At 41.2% G+C, this 18,057-nt stretch overlaps 1 protein-coding gene across 1 annotated transcript in view; it reads left to right on the top strand.

Moving 5' to 3' along the window:
• LOC140714353 (tetraspanin-3-like) overlaps positions 1–18,057 on the top strand; it is a 69,257-nt gene that overhangs the window by 15,588 nt on the left and 35,612 nt on the right. The window contains exon 2 of the mRNA XM_073025537.1: positions 11,844–12,035. Within this exon, the coding sequence (XP_072881638.1) occupies positions 11,844–12,035 (192 nt within the window). The remainder of the gene's footprint in view (positions 1–11,843; positions 12,036–18,057) is intronic.

The following is an 18,057-nucleotide window of genomic DNA, read 5'->3' as shown; positions in this document are numbered from 1 at the left end:
CTCTCAAAACGCTGTCGCAGGAATTCTCGCGTATCTTCTGGTGCGTCTGGCGCCCCGCCTCGGCAGCCCACCTTTTATCTGGACTGGCAGGGTTGTAGATGTCCATCAGGGTGGGGGGGTGAGGCAATCCTTCCCCCATCACCCACCTCACATTGCCCTGAGATTTTGCACGTAGGCCAGTTCCTTATCCCACAAAGGTGTCTCCCAAGACAATGGCTATGTCCGAGGTTTTTGTCTTGTTGAGCGACCAGCCCACTTTGCCCGAGGGCTTTCCACGTGGTCTTCATGAGACAATAGTCAAAGAGTCGCTTTATTCTGCTTCCCGGGGGAACGTGGTCTTCAGCACGTCTCCCTCTCTCTCTTGGGTCATTTGACCCCCCCTTGACTAGGGCTGTTGCGAATCTCACAAAGGAGGGGGCTGGGGTCATAACATAAGGAAATCTAAGAATATTAGAGATTGGGCTCTGCTGCACCGATTTGCCACGGACATACATAGATACACATGAAAACACTCTAACCAAGCATGTATAGACATGGGAACAATCTTGCCTGCCCCAACCTCTCCTTTGTGCCTTCTAGACCTTGATTGTCTACGTTCTACAGGTTTCTTTAGCCTCTTCAAGTCCAATTTTATTGTCATTCAACTGTAGACATGTATGCTACCAAACAAAGCAATGTGCCTCCAGACCAAGGTGCACGATACAGTACATACAATTTACACATAGTACCACAAATAAACAGATAATGTGCATTAACGACACAGGTTAATAAGTAAACAGTATAACACCGCTGGTGCTTCAGACATGGTGAGACCTGGGTGCTTGCTGAGAGTTCAGTAGTCTCACAGCCTGGGGGAAGAAGCCGGTTTCTATCTTAACAATCCTTGTCCTAATGCTACAGTACCTCCTTGATCATAGAGAGTCAAAGAGATTGTTAGACCGATGGAAGGGATCTTTGCTAATGCTAAGGGCCCTGTGTGTGATGCGTTCCTGATAATTATCTTGGATGGGTGGAAGAAAAATCCTGATGATCCTCTCACCAGTCCTCATAATCCTTTGTATGGTCTTGCCATCAGATGCCTTGCAATTCCCATAGCAGACGGTGATGTAGCTGGTCAGGACACTCTCAATGGTGCTCCTGTAAAAGTTGATTAGAGTTGGGATGGGGGTGGGGGAGGAGTCTCACTCACTTCAGTCTCCTTGGGAGCAAAACCACTGCTGGGCTTTCTAGAGGTGGTGTTGAGGGAGCAGGTGAGAACTTGTCTCATCCCCATCCCATGTTCTCCATCATCTTAAGTTGATTGCCCACTAATTCCCCCCTTCAGAATTAACTTCCCAAGTTTTCTATCTTCTTTGTCCCTAATCATGCAGATAAATTGAGTGACGCATGAAGCCTGCAGCCTAGTTCAAATCTCTCTGACCTCAAATAGGTAGATTACAACCTTAAAGTACTCAAGCCTTCTGGATTAATACCAATGTGATTTTTCTGGCTGATGGTTGTGGTTTCATCCTTGCAGATGTAGGACCATCCTGCTCAAGATATATGGCCTCATGGGTGGCTTTCTCTTGTACATTCCCTTCAGCTTGGCAGGAGATGGGGAGAGTGGAGTCCTCAGTCAGTGTGTAGTAGAAGATAATCCTTGTTACTACAAATGGTCAATTGTGAATGTGAGGCACTTCCACACCATAGACCTTCATTATCCATTCACTACATGACAAATAGTTGTTTCAATACAGCTAAATTGAAGAATCCTGATATTATATCAGTCCATGTCCATGGGACATCAAGGGCATCTTCAGGCAAAGGGTGCTGAATATTTGGGATAAGCTTCTAAAAGTAGTGATTGAGGTGGGTACATCCATAACCTTTAAAAGACATCTAGCTAGGAATGTCAGTAGCAGAGATTTGAAGCATTGTGGGCCAAATGTGGGCAGATGGCCAACTCATTGGGTAACACATCTGAAATTGGTGAATTGGGCCATCGGACCTGTTTACATGCTGTATGACACTGACTCTCTTGCTACTCTGTTACTTGGTGTGCCCTGCTCACTGTATTAGTACCTGTTGAAAGTAGAGCTTGATCTGCGCTGTGCACATAAAGTGGCCACTTTTTTAGTTACAGGAGTGGAAGGAACACAGCGTGTTCTTCTGCTGTAACTCATTCAATGTGTTCCATGTATAGAGATGCTCTTCTGCACACCACTGTTGTAACATATGATTATTTGAGTTACTGTTGCTTTCCTGTCAGCTTGAACCAGTCTGGCCATTGTCCTGACCTTTCTCATTAACAAGGCGTCTTCACCCACAGAACTGCTGCTCACTGAATGTTTTTGTGTTTCACACAATTCTCTGTAAACTGCAGGGATTGTTGTGTGTGAAAATCCCAGGAGGATCAGCACTTTCTGAGATATGCAAACTACCCTGTCTGGTACCAATAATCATTCCACAGTCAAAGTCATTAGGATCACACTTCTCCCCTATTCTGATGTTTGGTCTGAGCAACAATTAAACCTCTTGACCATGTCTGCATGCTTTAGTGCATTCAGTTGCTGGCACATTTAGTGCATTCAGTTTGGCTGATAGATATTTACATTAACAAGCAGTTGTACAAGTGTATCTAATAAAGTGGCCACTGAGTGTATAGTATATTATAATACAATTATGCTGGTTTCTTGTCAATGGGATCACTTATGGCACAGTTTATTTATCCCATCAACACATGCCATTTTCTTCTAAATGAATTAATTCATCCTATTTCTGTTCTCTCTCCATTACCTGGCAAATCATTTTCCCTGGAAAGTGATTATAGGAAACACTATAAGTTCCTGTTTAAACTCCTGATTAATTCTTTCTATTACCTCCTCGAGTCAGTGAGCTGCAGACTGTAATTGTAAATGTTTTTTAGGAGAAAAAAATTCATTGTAATCCCTGTTTTGTTTGCCTATCTTTTTAAACCTGTGTCCTATTGTCCTCAAGCTATGAATTAATGAGATAGACTTCACTCCCTCCAAACTCATTATCATAACATTCACTTTTATCAAATCTATTAGTGTTCTTCTGGTCGCAAATGCACTGCCTTCTCTAGTCTAATCTTGTACATTAAGTTTCTCTTCTCACAGATCTATCCTGTGCCTTCTCTGGGATCTTTACATTTGTGTTGACCAAAAAAAATCTTACACAAGAGACACTGCAGATGCTGGAAATCCTGAGCAACACCTGCAAAATTATGGAGGAACACAGCAAGTCAGACAGCATATGTGGAGGGGAATAAACAGTCCGTGTTACAGGCTGAGACCCATCATCAGGCTACTATTCTGGACAAGCAACTATAGTTTGCCATGTGAAATCTAATGGCAGAGACCAATGTTGCTAGTATTTCCCAGCATTGCTCAGAGTAAATGACTGTCCAGTTTTGCATCTCCAAGGGTTCAATGGAGCCTCAATTGCTACCCAGACTTACTACTGGACTCTGAAGAACAGTATGAGTGGAATTTAAGAGATTGGAGGAGATGTGTGTAGTCTATGGAATTGACTATATATAAACCTGTTAAATTTGCATGTTGAGTAAGCAGAGTAGGGTCCCAAACCAGCAAGATTTGCATAGAACCTCCAGAAACACAAGCAGGAATTGGCAAAAGGGCCTTTTAAGCCTGCTCTGTCATAAATCAAAATCATGGCAGATTTTCTACCGCAGTTCCATTTTCCTGGGCTCTCTCCATATTCTTAAAGGCCTGTATGTTTTGAATGAACACAATGATTGTGCTTCTGCTTGCACAGAGATTTCCAAAGATTCGCCACCCTCTGAAGAAATTTCACCTCATCAAGGTTCTGAACAGCCTTATTCTCAAACAGTGCTGTGGATCCTAGATTCCTCACAGGGATGGGGAGAACATCCTCCCTGTATCTAGGCCATTGTCCTTGAAGAATTTTAAGTGTTGGGACCTTTCATTCTACAGCGTGGCATGGTGGTTAAGCAGTTAACATAATGTTATTACAGCAACAGTGACCCAGGCTCAATTCCCACCACCAGGAGTTTGTACATTCCCTTTGTGACTGCATGGGTTTCCTCTTGTATTCTAAAGATGGAGTATGGGTGTAATTGAGCAGCATGGGCTTATTGGGCTGGAAGGTCCTGTTACTGTGCTGTATCTCTAAATCTAAGTTCTAAATTCTAGTGTATGGAGTCCTAGTTTATTTTATCCCTCCTCATATTGAAAACTCACCATCCCTGTATCCAGCATAGAGAATATAACAACTCCAGTAAATCTGGTCTAACGTGTTGTGCTACTTTTAAAATAATTAATGCGCAGGTAGCCAGTTCCTCCATTCTTGTGCAAACACTTTAAGACTCTATCATTTGACTTATAATGTTCATGTAATCATAGAATCATACAGAACAGAAATGAGGCCTTTACAGCTCACGCTGTCCATGCTGACTGACTTGCCAATCTATACTAATCCCAGTGTCTGCATTAGGCCCATCTCCCTATACAAATGAGAAAATTTGCAGACGCTGGAAATTCAAGCAGCACACACAAAATGCTGAGGACCTCAGCAACCAAGGCAGCAACCCTTCAAAGGGTTTCGGCCCAAAATGTCAACTGTACTCTTTTCCATAGATGCTGCCTGGCCTGCTGACTTATTCCAGCATTTTGTGTGTGTTGCTCCCATCTCCCTGTACTCCTTTTATGTCCAAGTATCTCTCCAAATACTTTATCATATTGTAATAGTATTTGCCTCTATTGCCTCCTCTGGCAGCTTATTATAAATGCTTAACACTGCATCTGTGGAAAAATTGCCTATTGGATTGCTTTTCTCACTTTCAAGCAGTGCCCCTCTAGTTTTCGACATCACCATCTTGGGGAAAAAGATTTTATTCATTCTTTATATACTTTATATAGATAATAGAACAGTACAGGCCCTTTGGCCCATGACAGTGTGCTGATCTTTTAACCTACTCCAGGGTCAATCTAACCCTTCCAACCCACACAGTCCTTCATTTTTCTTTCATCCACATGGGATTGGAGTAGGGGGCAGGGATTCAGATTTCCGGATCATTGAGACCTCTTTTGGGGTAGGAGTGACCTGTATAAAAAGGACGGGTTGCACTTGAATCCGAGAGGGACCAATATCCTGGCAGGGAGGTTTGTTAAGGTTATTGGGGAGAGTTTAAACTAGAATCGCTGGGGAGTGGGAACTGAAGAGACGGAAGGGGCGGTTGGCTCACAAATAGAGAAAGCTTGTAGACAGTGTGAGAAGGAGGATAGGCAGGTGATAGAGAAAGGATACACTCAGACTGATGGTTTGAGATGTGTCTATTTTAATGCAAGGAGTATCATGAACAAAGCAGATGAGCTTAGAGCTTGGATCAGTACCTGGAGCAATGATGTTGTGGCCATTACAGAAATTTGGATGGCTCAGGGGCAGGAATGGCTGCTTAGAGTGCCAGGGTTCAGATGTTTCAGAAAGGACAAGGAGGGAGGCATAAGAGGTAGGGCTGTGGCGCTGCTGATGAGATAATGTCACGGTTGCAGAAAAAGAGGAAGTCATGGAGGGATTGTCTACTGAGTCTCTGGGTGGAAGTTCGGAACAGGAAGGGGTCAATAACAATACTAGGTGTTTTTTATAGACCACCCAGTAGTAACAGGGACATCGAGGAACAGATAGGGAGACAGATTCCGGAAAGATGCAATATTAACAGGGTTGTTGTGGTGGGAGATTTTAATTTCCCCAATATTGACTAGCATATGTCCCTAGGGCAAGGGGTTTAGATAGGGTGGAGTTTGTTAGGTGTTCAGGAAGGTTTCCTGACACAATATATAGATAAGCCTACAAGAGGGAAGAGGCTGTACTTGATCTGGTATTGGTAAATGAACCTTGTCAGGTGTCAGGTCTCTTAGTGGGAGAGCATTTTGGAGAGGTGATCACAATTATATCTCCTTGACCATAGCATTGGAGAGGGATAGGAACAGGCAAGTTAGGAAAGCGTTTAAGTGGAGTAAGGGGAGTATGAAGCTATCAGGCAAGAACTTGGAAACATAAATTGGGAACAGATGTTCTCAGGGAAATGTATGGCAGAAATGTGGCAAATATTCAGGGGGTAATTGCGTGGTGTTTTGCATAGGTACGTTCCAATGAGACAGGAAGAGGACGGGAGGGCACAGGAACCGTGGTGTACAAAGGCTGTTGAAAAAATAGTCAAGAAGAAAAGAAAAGCTTATGAAAGGTACAAAAAACTAGGTAATGATAGAGATCTAGAAGATTATAAGGCTAGCAGGAAGAAGCTTAAGAATGAAATTAGGAGAGCCAGAAGGGGCCATGGGAAGGCCTTGGCGAGCAGGAGTAAGGAAGACGCCAAGGCATTCTACAAGTATGTGAAGAGCAAGAAGATAAGACATGAGAGAACAGGACCAATCAAGTGTGACAGTGAAAAAGTGTGCATGGAACCGGAGGAGAACGTGGAGGTACATAATGAATACTTTGCTTCAGTGTTCACTATGGAAAAGACCTTGGCGATTGTAGGAATGACTTACAGCAGACTGAAAAGAATGAGCATACAGACATTAAGAAAGAGGACATGCTGGAGTTTTTGGAAAGCATCAAGTTTGATAAGTCACCAGGACCAGGCAAAATATACCCCAGGCTACTGTGAGAGGCAAAGGAGGAGATTGCTAAGCCTCTGGCAATGATCTTGGCATCATCAATGAGGATGGGAGCGGTTCCGGAGGATTGGAGGGTTGCAGATGTTGTTCCCTTATTCAAGAAAGGGAGTAGAGATAGCCCAGGAAATTATAGACCAGTGAATCTTACCTCAGTGGTTGGTAAGTTGATGGAGAAGATCCTGAGAGGCAGGATTTATGAACATTTGGAGAGGCTTAATATGCTTAAGAATAGTCAGCATGGCTTTGTCAAAGGTGGGTCGTGCCTTATGAGCCTGATTGATTGAATTTTTTGAGGATGTCACTAAACACATTGAAGGTAGAACAGTAGATGTATATGGATTTCAGCAAGGCATTTGATAAGCTACTGCTTATTGAGAAAGTAAGGAGGCATGGGATCCAAGGGGACCTTGTTTTGTGGATCCAGAATTGGCTTGCCCACAGAAGGCAAAGAGTTGTTATAGACGGGTCATATTCTGCATGGAGGTCAGTGACCAGTGGTGTGCCTCGGACCTGTTCTGGGGACCCCTTTTCTTCGTGATTTTCATAAGTGACCTGAATGAGGAAGTTGAAGGATGGGTTAGTAAGTTTGCTGATGACACAAAGGTTGAGGGTGTTGTGGATAGTGTGGAGGGACGTCAGAGGTTACAGCGGGACATCGATAAGATGCAAACTGGGTTGAGAAGTAGCAGATGAAATTCAACCCAGATAAATGTGAGGTGGTTCATTTTGGTGGGTCAAAAATGATGGCAGAATATAGTATTAATGGTAAGACTCATGGCAGTCTGGAGGATCAGAGGGATCTTAGGGTCTGTGTCCATAGGACACTCTAAGCTGCCACACAGGTTGATTGTGTGTTTAAAAAGGCATATAGTACATTATCTTCTGTCAACTGTAGGATTGAGTTCAAGAGGTGAGAGGTAATGTTACAGCTGTATAGGACCCTGGTCAGACCCCACTTGGAGTACTGCCCTCAGTTCTGGTCATCTCACTACAGGAAGGATGTGGAAACTATAGAAAGGGTGCAGAGGAGATTTACAAGGATGTTGCCTGGATTGGAGAGCGTGCCTTATGAGAATAGGTTGAATGAGCTCGGCCTTTTCTCCTTGGAATGATGGAGGATGAGAGGTGACCCGATAGAGGTGTACAAGATGATGAGAGGCATTGATCGTGTGGATAGTCAGAGGCTTTTACCCAGGGGTGAAATGGCTGACGTGAGAGGGTACAGTTTTAAGGTGCTTGGAAGTAGGTACAGAGGGGATGTCGGTTAAGTTTTTTACGCAGAGAGTGGTGAGTGGTTGGAATGGGCTGCTGGCAACTGTGGTAGAGGTGGATACAGTAGGGTTTTTTAAGAGGCTCCTAGATAGGTACATGGAGCTTAGAAAAATAGAAGGCTATGGGTGAAGCCTAGGTAGTTTCTTAAGTAAGTACATGTTCGGCACAGCATTGTGGGTTGAAGCACCTGTATTGTGCTGTAGGTTTTCTATGTTTCTATGTCTGTGTGCCAACACATAATGTTGTAAACCTCTTAAGTCACATCTCAGCTTCCTATATTTCTCTAAGAATAAGACCAGCCTTCTTGCAACTACAAACCTTAGCTGGGCAACACTCTGGTGAATCTCTTCTCCACTCTTGCTTGAACCACATCCTTCCTGTAATGTGATGAACAGAACCATTATGAATACTGTTACAAACCAATCAATGTTTTGTGCAATTGCAACTGGGCCTCCCAACTCAATGCCTCAACCCATGAAGGCTTCTGCTTTCTATCAGAATGTTGTATTTCCAACAGGTCAGCCTCTTTGTGCTGTTATGTGTTTATTGCTGTCCACATTATTTTATGCTGCACTTCCAAGTTTGGCTTTGTTACTTAACAAATTTCTTCTGGCTTTTCTGTATTATCAACACAGGAGATTGCCAGAAATTCAGAGTAACACACAAAATGCTGGAGGATTTTGGGAAGTCTGGCAGTGTCTATGGAGGGGAATAAACAGTCAACGTTTCAGACCGAGACCCTTCATCAAGACTATGGAGTCCTAATGAAGAATCACAGCACAAAATGTTAACTGTTTATTCCTTTCCATGGATGCTGCCTAACCTGAGTTTCTCAAGCAATTTTGTATGTTTCTTGTAATAATTGATTTTTTTTTGTCCTTGATTTTATCTCCCAAGCTTCCTCAAGTTCAAGTTTATTATCATTCAACCATACACATGGCTACCACTGAATGAGACAACTTCCCTCCGGATCAAGGTGCATAACACAATACACACAAGTTACATGCATAATACAAATTTTACCATAAATTAACAAATAATGCATGTATACTACTAGTGCTTCATACATGATGAGACATGGGCGGTGGCAGGGAGTTCAATAGTATTATGGCCTGTGGAAAGAAGCTGTTTCCCATCATAGCAGTTCTTGTGCTAATGCTATGGCACTTCCTGCCTGTTGGTTGGAGGTCAAAGAGATTGTTAGACAAATGGGAGGGATTGCTGTTGATGCTAAGGGCCCTTTGTACACAGTGCTCCTGTTAAATATCTCTAATGCATAAAAGACCACTCACCACCTAAAATTAAACTTGCCTGGCATATCCTGGATACATTTTATTTTGGGCACTGATAACATTTCTATTCACTCCTTTATAACAATATTGAATTGGAAGATGAACGGGAAGCCCTTTTGCTCTTCCCATACTGACCTTCCCTCAACATTCTATAATGTATGCATCTCAACCACATTTACTCTTTCATAACCAGTTTTTCTAATGCTCCTCCAATCTGAGAAACACAACCAAGTTGCCTAACTACAAAGGAGGGGGATATGACTCAATCATAGATTGTTTGAATGATCTTGATCTAAATTGTAGATATGAGAAATTGAATCTGTAGCAGAAGCTATTCACTCTGATTAAATAACATTATACATGTCATTTGGAATGGACAGGACAGGTACAGTACTTTATTAAAATATACAGTAGACCTAATGTGGATAGTTTAGATATGACAATATTAACAAATATGTTGGCAAGCAGAATGTTTTAAATTAAGGTATCCAGAAAGATGACAGCTGGTGAGTCGTTAACTATACACCTGCTACAAGGTTCTTGCTCTTTGAAGATATGAATCCTAGTCACAAGGAGAAATGTGCAGATGAGTAGAACTGGCTCCATGCCTTTAGCTTGCTGCAGTATTAGTCAATTGTTTCAATATCAGATTTGCGGTCTGCTATTGGTTCCTGGTATGTTATCAGTTTCTATTTACACGTCTCCAGTGATGGGTTCTTCCCATTTGATGAGCTGGAGCATTCATTCCTTAGTAGTTAAAGTAGTAGTGCATTTTATTATGTTTAAGAATCTTAAAGGAGTCCTTGAGCTTCTAACCAAATTGTATTTCTGTGTTGTTTCCCCTGGCACTGACATGCATTATACTATTCAGAATTGTATTACACAATTTTAAATAAATGCAATTTTCTTTGCATATTATTTAAAACCTTGAGAAGCTTCAGAACTGTCTTAAAATTGTTTACTTGTAAGTTAAACTTGGGCTTATTAATCAACCTGTCCATCAGTCTCACTATGTTGGTAATTCAAAAAGCAACTTGAGCAATTAACCAGATTTCAAGGCACAACCCATGTAAAGTTTCTGTAAGTTTTCCTAATTTCATGTTTGCAATATGTCATTGCCATTTAACTGAACTCTGACAACTTGTACTTGTTCCTTAATCACATTTTATTTACCTGGACACAAGGAGATCAGCATGGCCTCTGTCGCTGCTCTGCACTGAAGTTTAAGCAAGGAAATGCTTTTTTTTATATATAGAATCTGATATCAGTTATTTATAAGTATTGAACTAATAGAAACTTCTGAATCGCAACATTTGCATATTTAAGTATCTATCGTATATATTTCAGCTGTTAATAACCAATTAAATCCACATGTTAAAGGTCAACAAAGCTTGAGAATTAGTAAAATAACTGTCCAATAAGTGTTGCCCTATAATATCTCCTTTCACATTTTTATCTTGTCTTGGTATGCTCAATAACCTTGGTTCCCAAGCTTGAAGAGAACGGCCGTACAAGAGTTAGACTTTCAAGAACCATGTTCAGCCTGGGTGACTGCACACAGTTGTCAGCTAATGATCTTAACTTGTTGCCCTAGTGAACTTCCACACAGCGAAAGGCTGTGCGAAGTGTCTGCACTAATTTTAACCCTTTATTTCCACCCTTTTTGACCATAAAGGATGACATCTTATGAATTTCAATAGCACATCGTCTCTGAACCTTGATGACAGCTTCATCAGGGGCAGTTGGCTGATGGAGGGCAGTGGCCTGTGAATAGAGTAATGAAAAGTGCTTTTAGTATGCTTGCTTCATAGGCCAAAGCAAAGAGTTGGGACATGTTGAAGTTGGTTTTTTTTTAAGATACATTATTTAGACTGCACTTGGGTACAGGAAGTATGTGATAGTGATAACCAATGTGCACAAGAGATTTATTACAGTGTCAGCTGAACTGGAAGACTATAGTTAGATTGGATAGGTTGGTTTGCTCTCACTGGACATAGGAGGATAAGGGGTGACCTTGTGTAAAATTCTTGAGGGATGATGGATGGAATAGGTAGTAAAAATACAGTAATGTTCCCAAGCAGGGGAGTGTAGAACTGGACGGCAAAAGTTTAATGTAAGAATGGGGAAATGTAAAGGAGATTTGAGTGTTAAGTTTTTTCCAGAGGTTGGTGAATGTCTGTCAGAGGAGATAGAGGAAGCAAATACAATTACCGGTACGTTTAAAGGGTATTTGGACCAGTTCTTGGATATGAAAGGTGTAAGGGGACGGGCCTAATTTGAGAAAATGGATAGGTTATAGTTGGCATGGACAAGGTGGGGTGAAAGGGCCTGTTTCTGTACTGTGCATTTCTGTAGTTCCCTGCACTACTTTCTAGGTTTGCACAGAGGAAAATAACAGTTATACATACTACCTGATCCAGACATATGATGTGTTTGGGAGCAGCTGGAGATGGGTGATAAATGAAAGGCTGCCAGTGCCCATGTTGCAACAAATTAAGGTGAAGCCAGTGGTTCAAGGTGAAATATAGCTAGCTGGTAAAAACTGTCACTTGCATTTGACTATAGAGTAAAAGTAGTTGCAAAGTATCTGATGTTTTCCTTTTGTTTTACCACACAGGCGGCAGCAGGGATCCTTTGTTACGTTGGTGCCTATGTCTTCATCACATATGATGACTACGATCATTTCTTCGAAGATGTCTACACGCTGATACCTGCTGTTGTCATCATAGGGGTCGGGGCGCTCTTGTTTATAATTGGTTTAATTGGCTGCTGTGCCACTATCCGTGAAAGCCACTGTGGCCTGGCAACAGTGAGTTGGACAAATTTTATTACTAATAATTTGGAGTAATGTGTTCTGTCTGAAATATTTTTGGAACAATTGTATTTTAAAATCGGTTTTAAAATTAAGATTCATTTTTTTTAGATCAAATACTGCTTAAATATAATTCCTGGCCTTGGATATTAGTTTCAAAGCTCATTCGGAATGTATCATCAATCTGAAGGAAGCACAGTTATGGAACAAATCAAGGATTTGTTCATCTTACGCATTTATGTATTAGGAATTTGCTGTGGTGTGTTGGCATAATGTGCAGCAAAAAAAATCATCAATTCTACAGAGTAAAGAATTAGATAAAAATAGAGGTTAAACAGGGATATAGAATAAAATGTACATAAATATCAACTTATATTTACAGTGTAAACAGCATTATAAAAAGAGGTTTAAATTGCAGTACAGTAATGGATAGAGGGGGTAGGGATGCTAACCAGTGTGGTTAATTAGATTAACTGTCTAACAGAAGAAACTTTTAAGATGGTGTGAGGTTCTTGTTTGGTGACAAATAAGCAAAGGAGCAACTGTATTTTAAATGCTGTCTCCAGTAGGCATATTAATGTACAGTGATTACCGGATAATTGCGCCACATTGGAACCAGTACATTTTGGCCCAATTAGCTGAAGTTTAATGGAAATAGATAAAAGGGTGTAAAAAAGACAAACTACAGTTTAAATGAGTAACAAATTGTGTATTTAAATGAAATACAGAACAAATTAGAATTTTACAAATTCAGTACTATAAAACTGTGTATTAGCTCGTTAAAGTTACTTGCATAGGAATTCATCCAGTGTACACTGCCATGTTTTCAATTGACTGTAACTGAACAAAATCAGCACAAGCATCTAATGCAGAACTGGACTGCCTTCATACAGTGCTTTCACCGATTGCATCCTCCAAATCTTCATTTTCATTACAACATTCAAGATGGTTGTTGATAACTTCAAATTCTTTGTAGTTCCTAACTTGAAGCAGTGGAATTGTTTCATTTTCACTTGGCTTGAATGCTTGAAATTGCAGTGAGCAAAACAGTTCTGAATTGTCTTTCTGCTCATTTCTCGCCAACAATCTGTGACAAAAAGTGCTTATTTTTTTTAACACAAATGCACACAACTGATTCTATTTAAAAACTAAACGCAACACGAGTGAATCTGCAGATGCTGGAAACGTCGTCACTACCTCCTCCCATAGATGCTGTCTGGCCTGCTGAGTTCTGCCAGCATTTTGTGTTTTTATCTATTTAAAAACTGTTTGCTCTAAGCTTGGTCTAACAGCCACGCAAGTGCACACAGCCTACGCCAGTTAGAAGTGGTTTGGCAACCGTCTCCTGCCTCTAAACAGCATTGTACAGTCAGCCCTCCGTATCCACGGATTCAACCAATCGCGGATTGGGATTAAAAAAACGGAAGTTCTCTCTCTAGCACTCATTGTTTGAGCATGTACAGACCTTTTTTCTTGTCATTATTCCCTAAACAATACGGTATAACAACTATTTACATAGCATTTACATTGTATTAGGTATTAAAAGTAATCTAGAGATGATTTAAAGTATACGGGAAGATGTGCATAGGTTATATGCAAATACTACGCCATTTTATATACGGAACTTAAGCATCCATGGAATTTGGTATCCGCGGGAAGTCCCGGAACCAAACCCCCGCAGATACGGAGAGCCGACTCTATAAACAAAGAGAATTCTGGCTATTTTCCCAATTTTTCTTTAAGAGTTGTCCTAAATATGCAGCTGCCCTAATTAACCAATAGCCCAAACCATTGTATTTGAGGACTGAAATACAAGCCAAGAATGACACCATCTAATTATCATTTTCATAAAATTCTAATTTTTTTTCTCCCTCAAATTTGTACTTCCCTAACTTGTACTGAGATATATTTTCAACAATAAAGCTCTCAATCAGAATCAGGTTTATTATCACCAGCATGTGTTGTGATATTTGTTAACATAGCAGCAGCAGTTCAACACAATATATGATTTAGAAAAGAAAAAAAAATTGTCAATTACAGTGAGTGTATATATGCATATTGAAGAGATTAAAAATAGTGCAAAGACAAATGATATATATTTTTAAAAGTGAGTTAGTCCTCCGGAGGAAAGATTTAAGCTTCTTCAGGTAGGCATCCCTGGAAGAGACTTCACAGTGTAGTAATCCAATCACAAATGAGAAAATTTTTGAATGAAAATCACAAATGCTGGAAATCTAAGCAACACACACAAAATGCTGGAGGAACTCAGCAGACCAGGCAGCATCTATGGAGAAAAGTGCAGTCCTGCTGAAGGGTCTTGGCCCAAAACGTCGACTGTGTTGCTTGGATTTCCCGCATCTGCAAATTTTCTCCTGTTTGTGAGTTGGTCCTCCATTTCATTAAAACTTGCCAATGAGTGAAAGTAGAAATAAGCAGTTCCACATCTTTTTGAAACTTTTCCACACCAGCTGTTAGTGGTCTAGTTGGTGCTGACGTTACTTACCACCTCTCTCCTTGGTTGAGTTGGCTAAGTCATAACAGGTTGGGAATCAAGTCCTCAGTAAGTAAGAAGTAGTGGAGAAATGGGTTTTTTGGATTGACTACTTAAACAGTTAATGCTGGTAATGTCATTGGCAGAGACTGACAGATCTTGCTGATCACTTTAAATGAAACATTCCCATGTTAATGTCAAGTGCCCCTACAAGTAAATACTATTGCATTTTGTTATCTTCCAATGCAAAGAAGTGAAAAGATACTAATTGCAAAATATGATTTGAAAGATGCTGTTGGTGATCTATATGTAAAATGTGCTAGTTATGCTGAAAATGTGCAGCATGCTAAAGTTGCTGTGCAGAAATCTGATAAATAGGTTGGTAATATTTAAAACTGATTGATTTTGCATTATATTCATCAATAAACCCTTTGGATGAGCAATATTAGAAAGCATTGTTTATACTTTGTAACCCACCTGAGATTCACAAACAGCACAGAACTGGGCTTTTAAGCCCACAATGCCCATGCCAACGATCAATTTCTTATCTATACCAATAACTTTTTACACACTTTACCACTCAGGTTCCTGATTCAAACCAATCGCTGCATAGGAAAAAGTCCTTCCTCAGATCCGCTCCAGATTATTCCAGAGGAAGCAAGCAAAGTGTCTGCTGCAGCCCAACATGTGATAGCTTTTTCAACTTTACTGGCTAGGAGAGCTATTCTGCTGCACTGGAAAGAATCTAACCCGCCTACTGTTTTATTGGCTCTCCTCTATTATGTCATGTCTAAGCTTGGAGAAAATTAGAAGCCGGACATTTGATACATCCTTTAATTTTGAACAAGTCTGGCGACCCTTTATTCAATATTTTCACATGATTTAATTTATTTTTATTTATTCTCTTTGGGGAAAATCCTTATCCGACTGGAAGGATAACCATATAACAATCACAGCACGGAAATAGGCCATTCCGGCCCTCCTAGTCCGTGCCGAACTCTTAATCTCACCTAGTCCCACCTACCTGCACTCAGCCCATAACCCTCCACTCCTTTCCTGTCCATATACCTATCCAATTTTACCTTAAATGACACAACTGAACTGGCCTCTACTACTTCTACAGGAAGCTCATTCCACACAGCTATCACTCTCTGAGTAAAGAAATACCCCCTCGTGTTTCCCTTAAACTTTTGCCCCCTAACTCTCAAATCATGTCCTCTCGTTTGAATCTCCCCTACTCTCAATGGAAACAGCCTATTCACGTCAACTCTATCTATCCCTCTCAACATTTTAAATACCTCGATCAAATCCCCCCTCAACCTTCTACGCTCCAATGAATAGAGACCTAACTTGTTCAACCTTTCTCTGTAACTTAAGTGCTGAAACCCAGGTAACATTCTAGGAAATCGTCTCTGCACTCTCTCTAATTTATTGATATCTTTCCTATAATTCGGTGACCAGAACTGTACACAATGTTCCAAATTTGGCCTTACCAATGCCTTGTACAATTTTAACATTACATCCCAACTTCTGTACTCAATGCTCTGATTTATAAAGGCCAGCATTCCAAAAGCCTTCTTCACCACCCTATCTACATGAGACTCCACCTTCAGGGAACTATGCACTGTTATTCCTAGATCTCTCTGTTCCACTGCATTCCTCAATGCCCTACCATTTACCCTGTTTGTTCTATTTGGATTATTCCTGCCAAAATATAGAACCTCACACTTCTCAGCATTAAACTCCATCTGCCAACATTCAGCCTATTCTTCTAACCGGCATAAATCTCCCTGCAAGCTTTGAAAACCCACCTCATTATCCACAACACCTCCTACCTTAGTATCATCAGCATACTTACTAATCCAATTTACCACCCCATCATCCAGATCATTTATGTATATTACAAACAACATTGGGCCCAAAACAGATCCCTGAGGCACCCCGCTAGTCACCGGCCTCCATCCCGATAAACAATTATCCACCACTACTCTCTGGCATCTCCCATCTAGCCACTGTTGAATCCATTTTATTACTCCAGCATTAATACCTAATGACTGAACCTTCTTAACTAACCTTCCATGTGGAACTTTGTCAAAGGCTTTGCTGAAGTCCATATAGACTACATCCACTGCCTTACCCTCGTCAACATTCCTCGTAACTACTTCAAAAAATTCAATAAGGTTTGTCAAACATGACCTTCCACGCACAAATCCATGCTGGCTACTCCTAATCAGATCCTGTCTATCCAGATAATTATAAATACTATCTCTAAGAATACTTTCCATTAATTTACCCACCACTGATGTCAAACTGACAGGTCTATAATTGCCAGGCTTACTTCTAGAACCCTTTTTAAACAATGGAACCACATGAGCAATACGCCATCCAGTCCTTTTACAGAATGAGCTTCCCAATCTATGTGTGGAAAATTAAAATCTCCCACAATCACCACCTTGTGTTTACTACAAATATCTGCTATCTCCTTACACATTTGCTCTTCCAACTCACGCTCCCCATTAGGTGGCCTATAATACACTCCTATCAGTGTTACTACACCTTTCCCATTCCTCAATTCCACCCAAATAGCCTCCCTAGAGGAGCTCTCTAATCTATCCTTCGAAAGCACTGCCATAAGATTTTCTCGGACAAGCAATGCAACACCTCCTCCTCTGGCCCCTCCTACTCTATCACACCTGAAGCAACTAAATCCAGGAATATTTAGTTGCCAATCACACCCTTCTTGCAACCATGTTTCACTAATAGCTACAACATCATAATTCCAGGTATCAATCCACGCTTTAAGCTCATCCACCTTTCTTACAATACTCCTAGCATTAAAATAGGTACATTTAAGATACTCTCCACCTCCTCTCTTTTCATCCCTAGCAATGCATTCAAATTTATTATCCTTTTCTTTCTTCTCCCCTACATCTTCGGGCTGAGCGCATCCCTTCTCCATCACCTGCCTTTCCTCTCTCACACACTGTCTACTTACTTGCTCTACTGGTGAACTAACCTCCTCTCCCATAGTTTCCTCAAATTGATTTCCGCCCCCCCATCTTACTAGTTTAAAGTCTGCCCTGTAGCCCTAGCAAACCTCCCCGCTAGGATATTGGTCCCCCCAGGATTCAAGTGTAACCCGTCCTTCTTGAACAGGTCACGCCTGCCCCAGAAGAGGTCCCAATGATCCAGAAACTTGAATCCCTGCCCCCTGCTCCAATCCCTCAGCCACGCATTCATCCTCCACCTAATTCCATTCCTACTCTCACTGTCGCGTGGCACAGGCAGTAATCCCGAGATTACTACCTTTGCTGTCCTTCTTCTTAACTGCCTTCCTAACTCCCTATACTCTCGTTTCAGGACCTCTTCCCCTTTCCTACCTATGTCATTGGTACCTACATGTACCACGACCTCTGGTTCCTCACCCTCCCACTTCAGGATATCTTGGACGCAATCAGAAACATCCCGGACCCTGGCACCAGGGAGGCAAACTACCATCCGGGACTCCCGGTCACCTCCACAGAACCG

This window comes from Hemitrygon akajei, chromosome 21, assembly GCF_048418815.1.
Source record: "Hemitrygon akajei chromosome 21, sHemAka1.3, whole genome shotgun sequence".
In the NCBI taxonomy this organism is placed as follows: domain Eukaryota; kingdom Metazoa; phylum Chordata; class Chondrichthyes; order Myliobatiformes; family Dasyatidae; genus Hemitrygon; species Hemitrygon akajei.
Note: the sequence above shows the minus strand (reverse complement) of the source record. Positions and strands in the feature narration are given on the sequence as shown.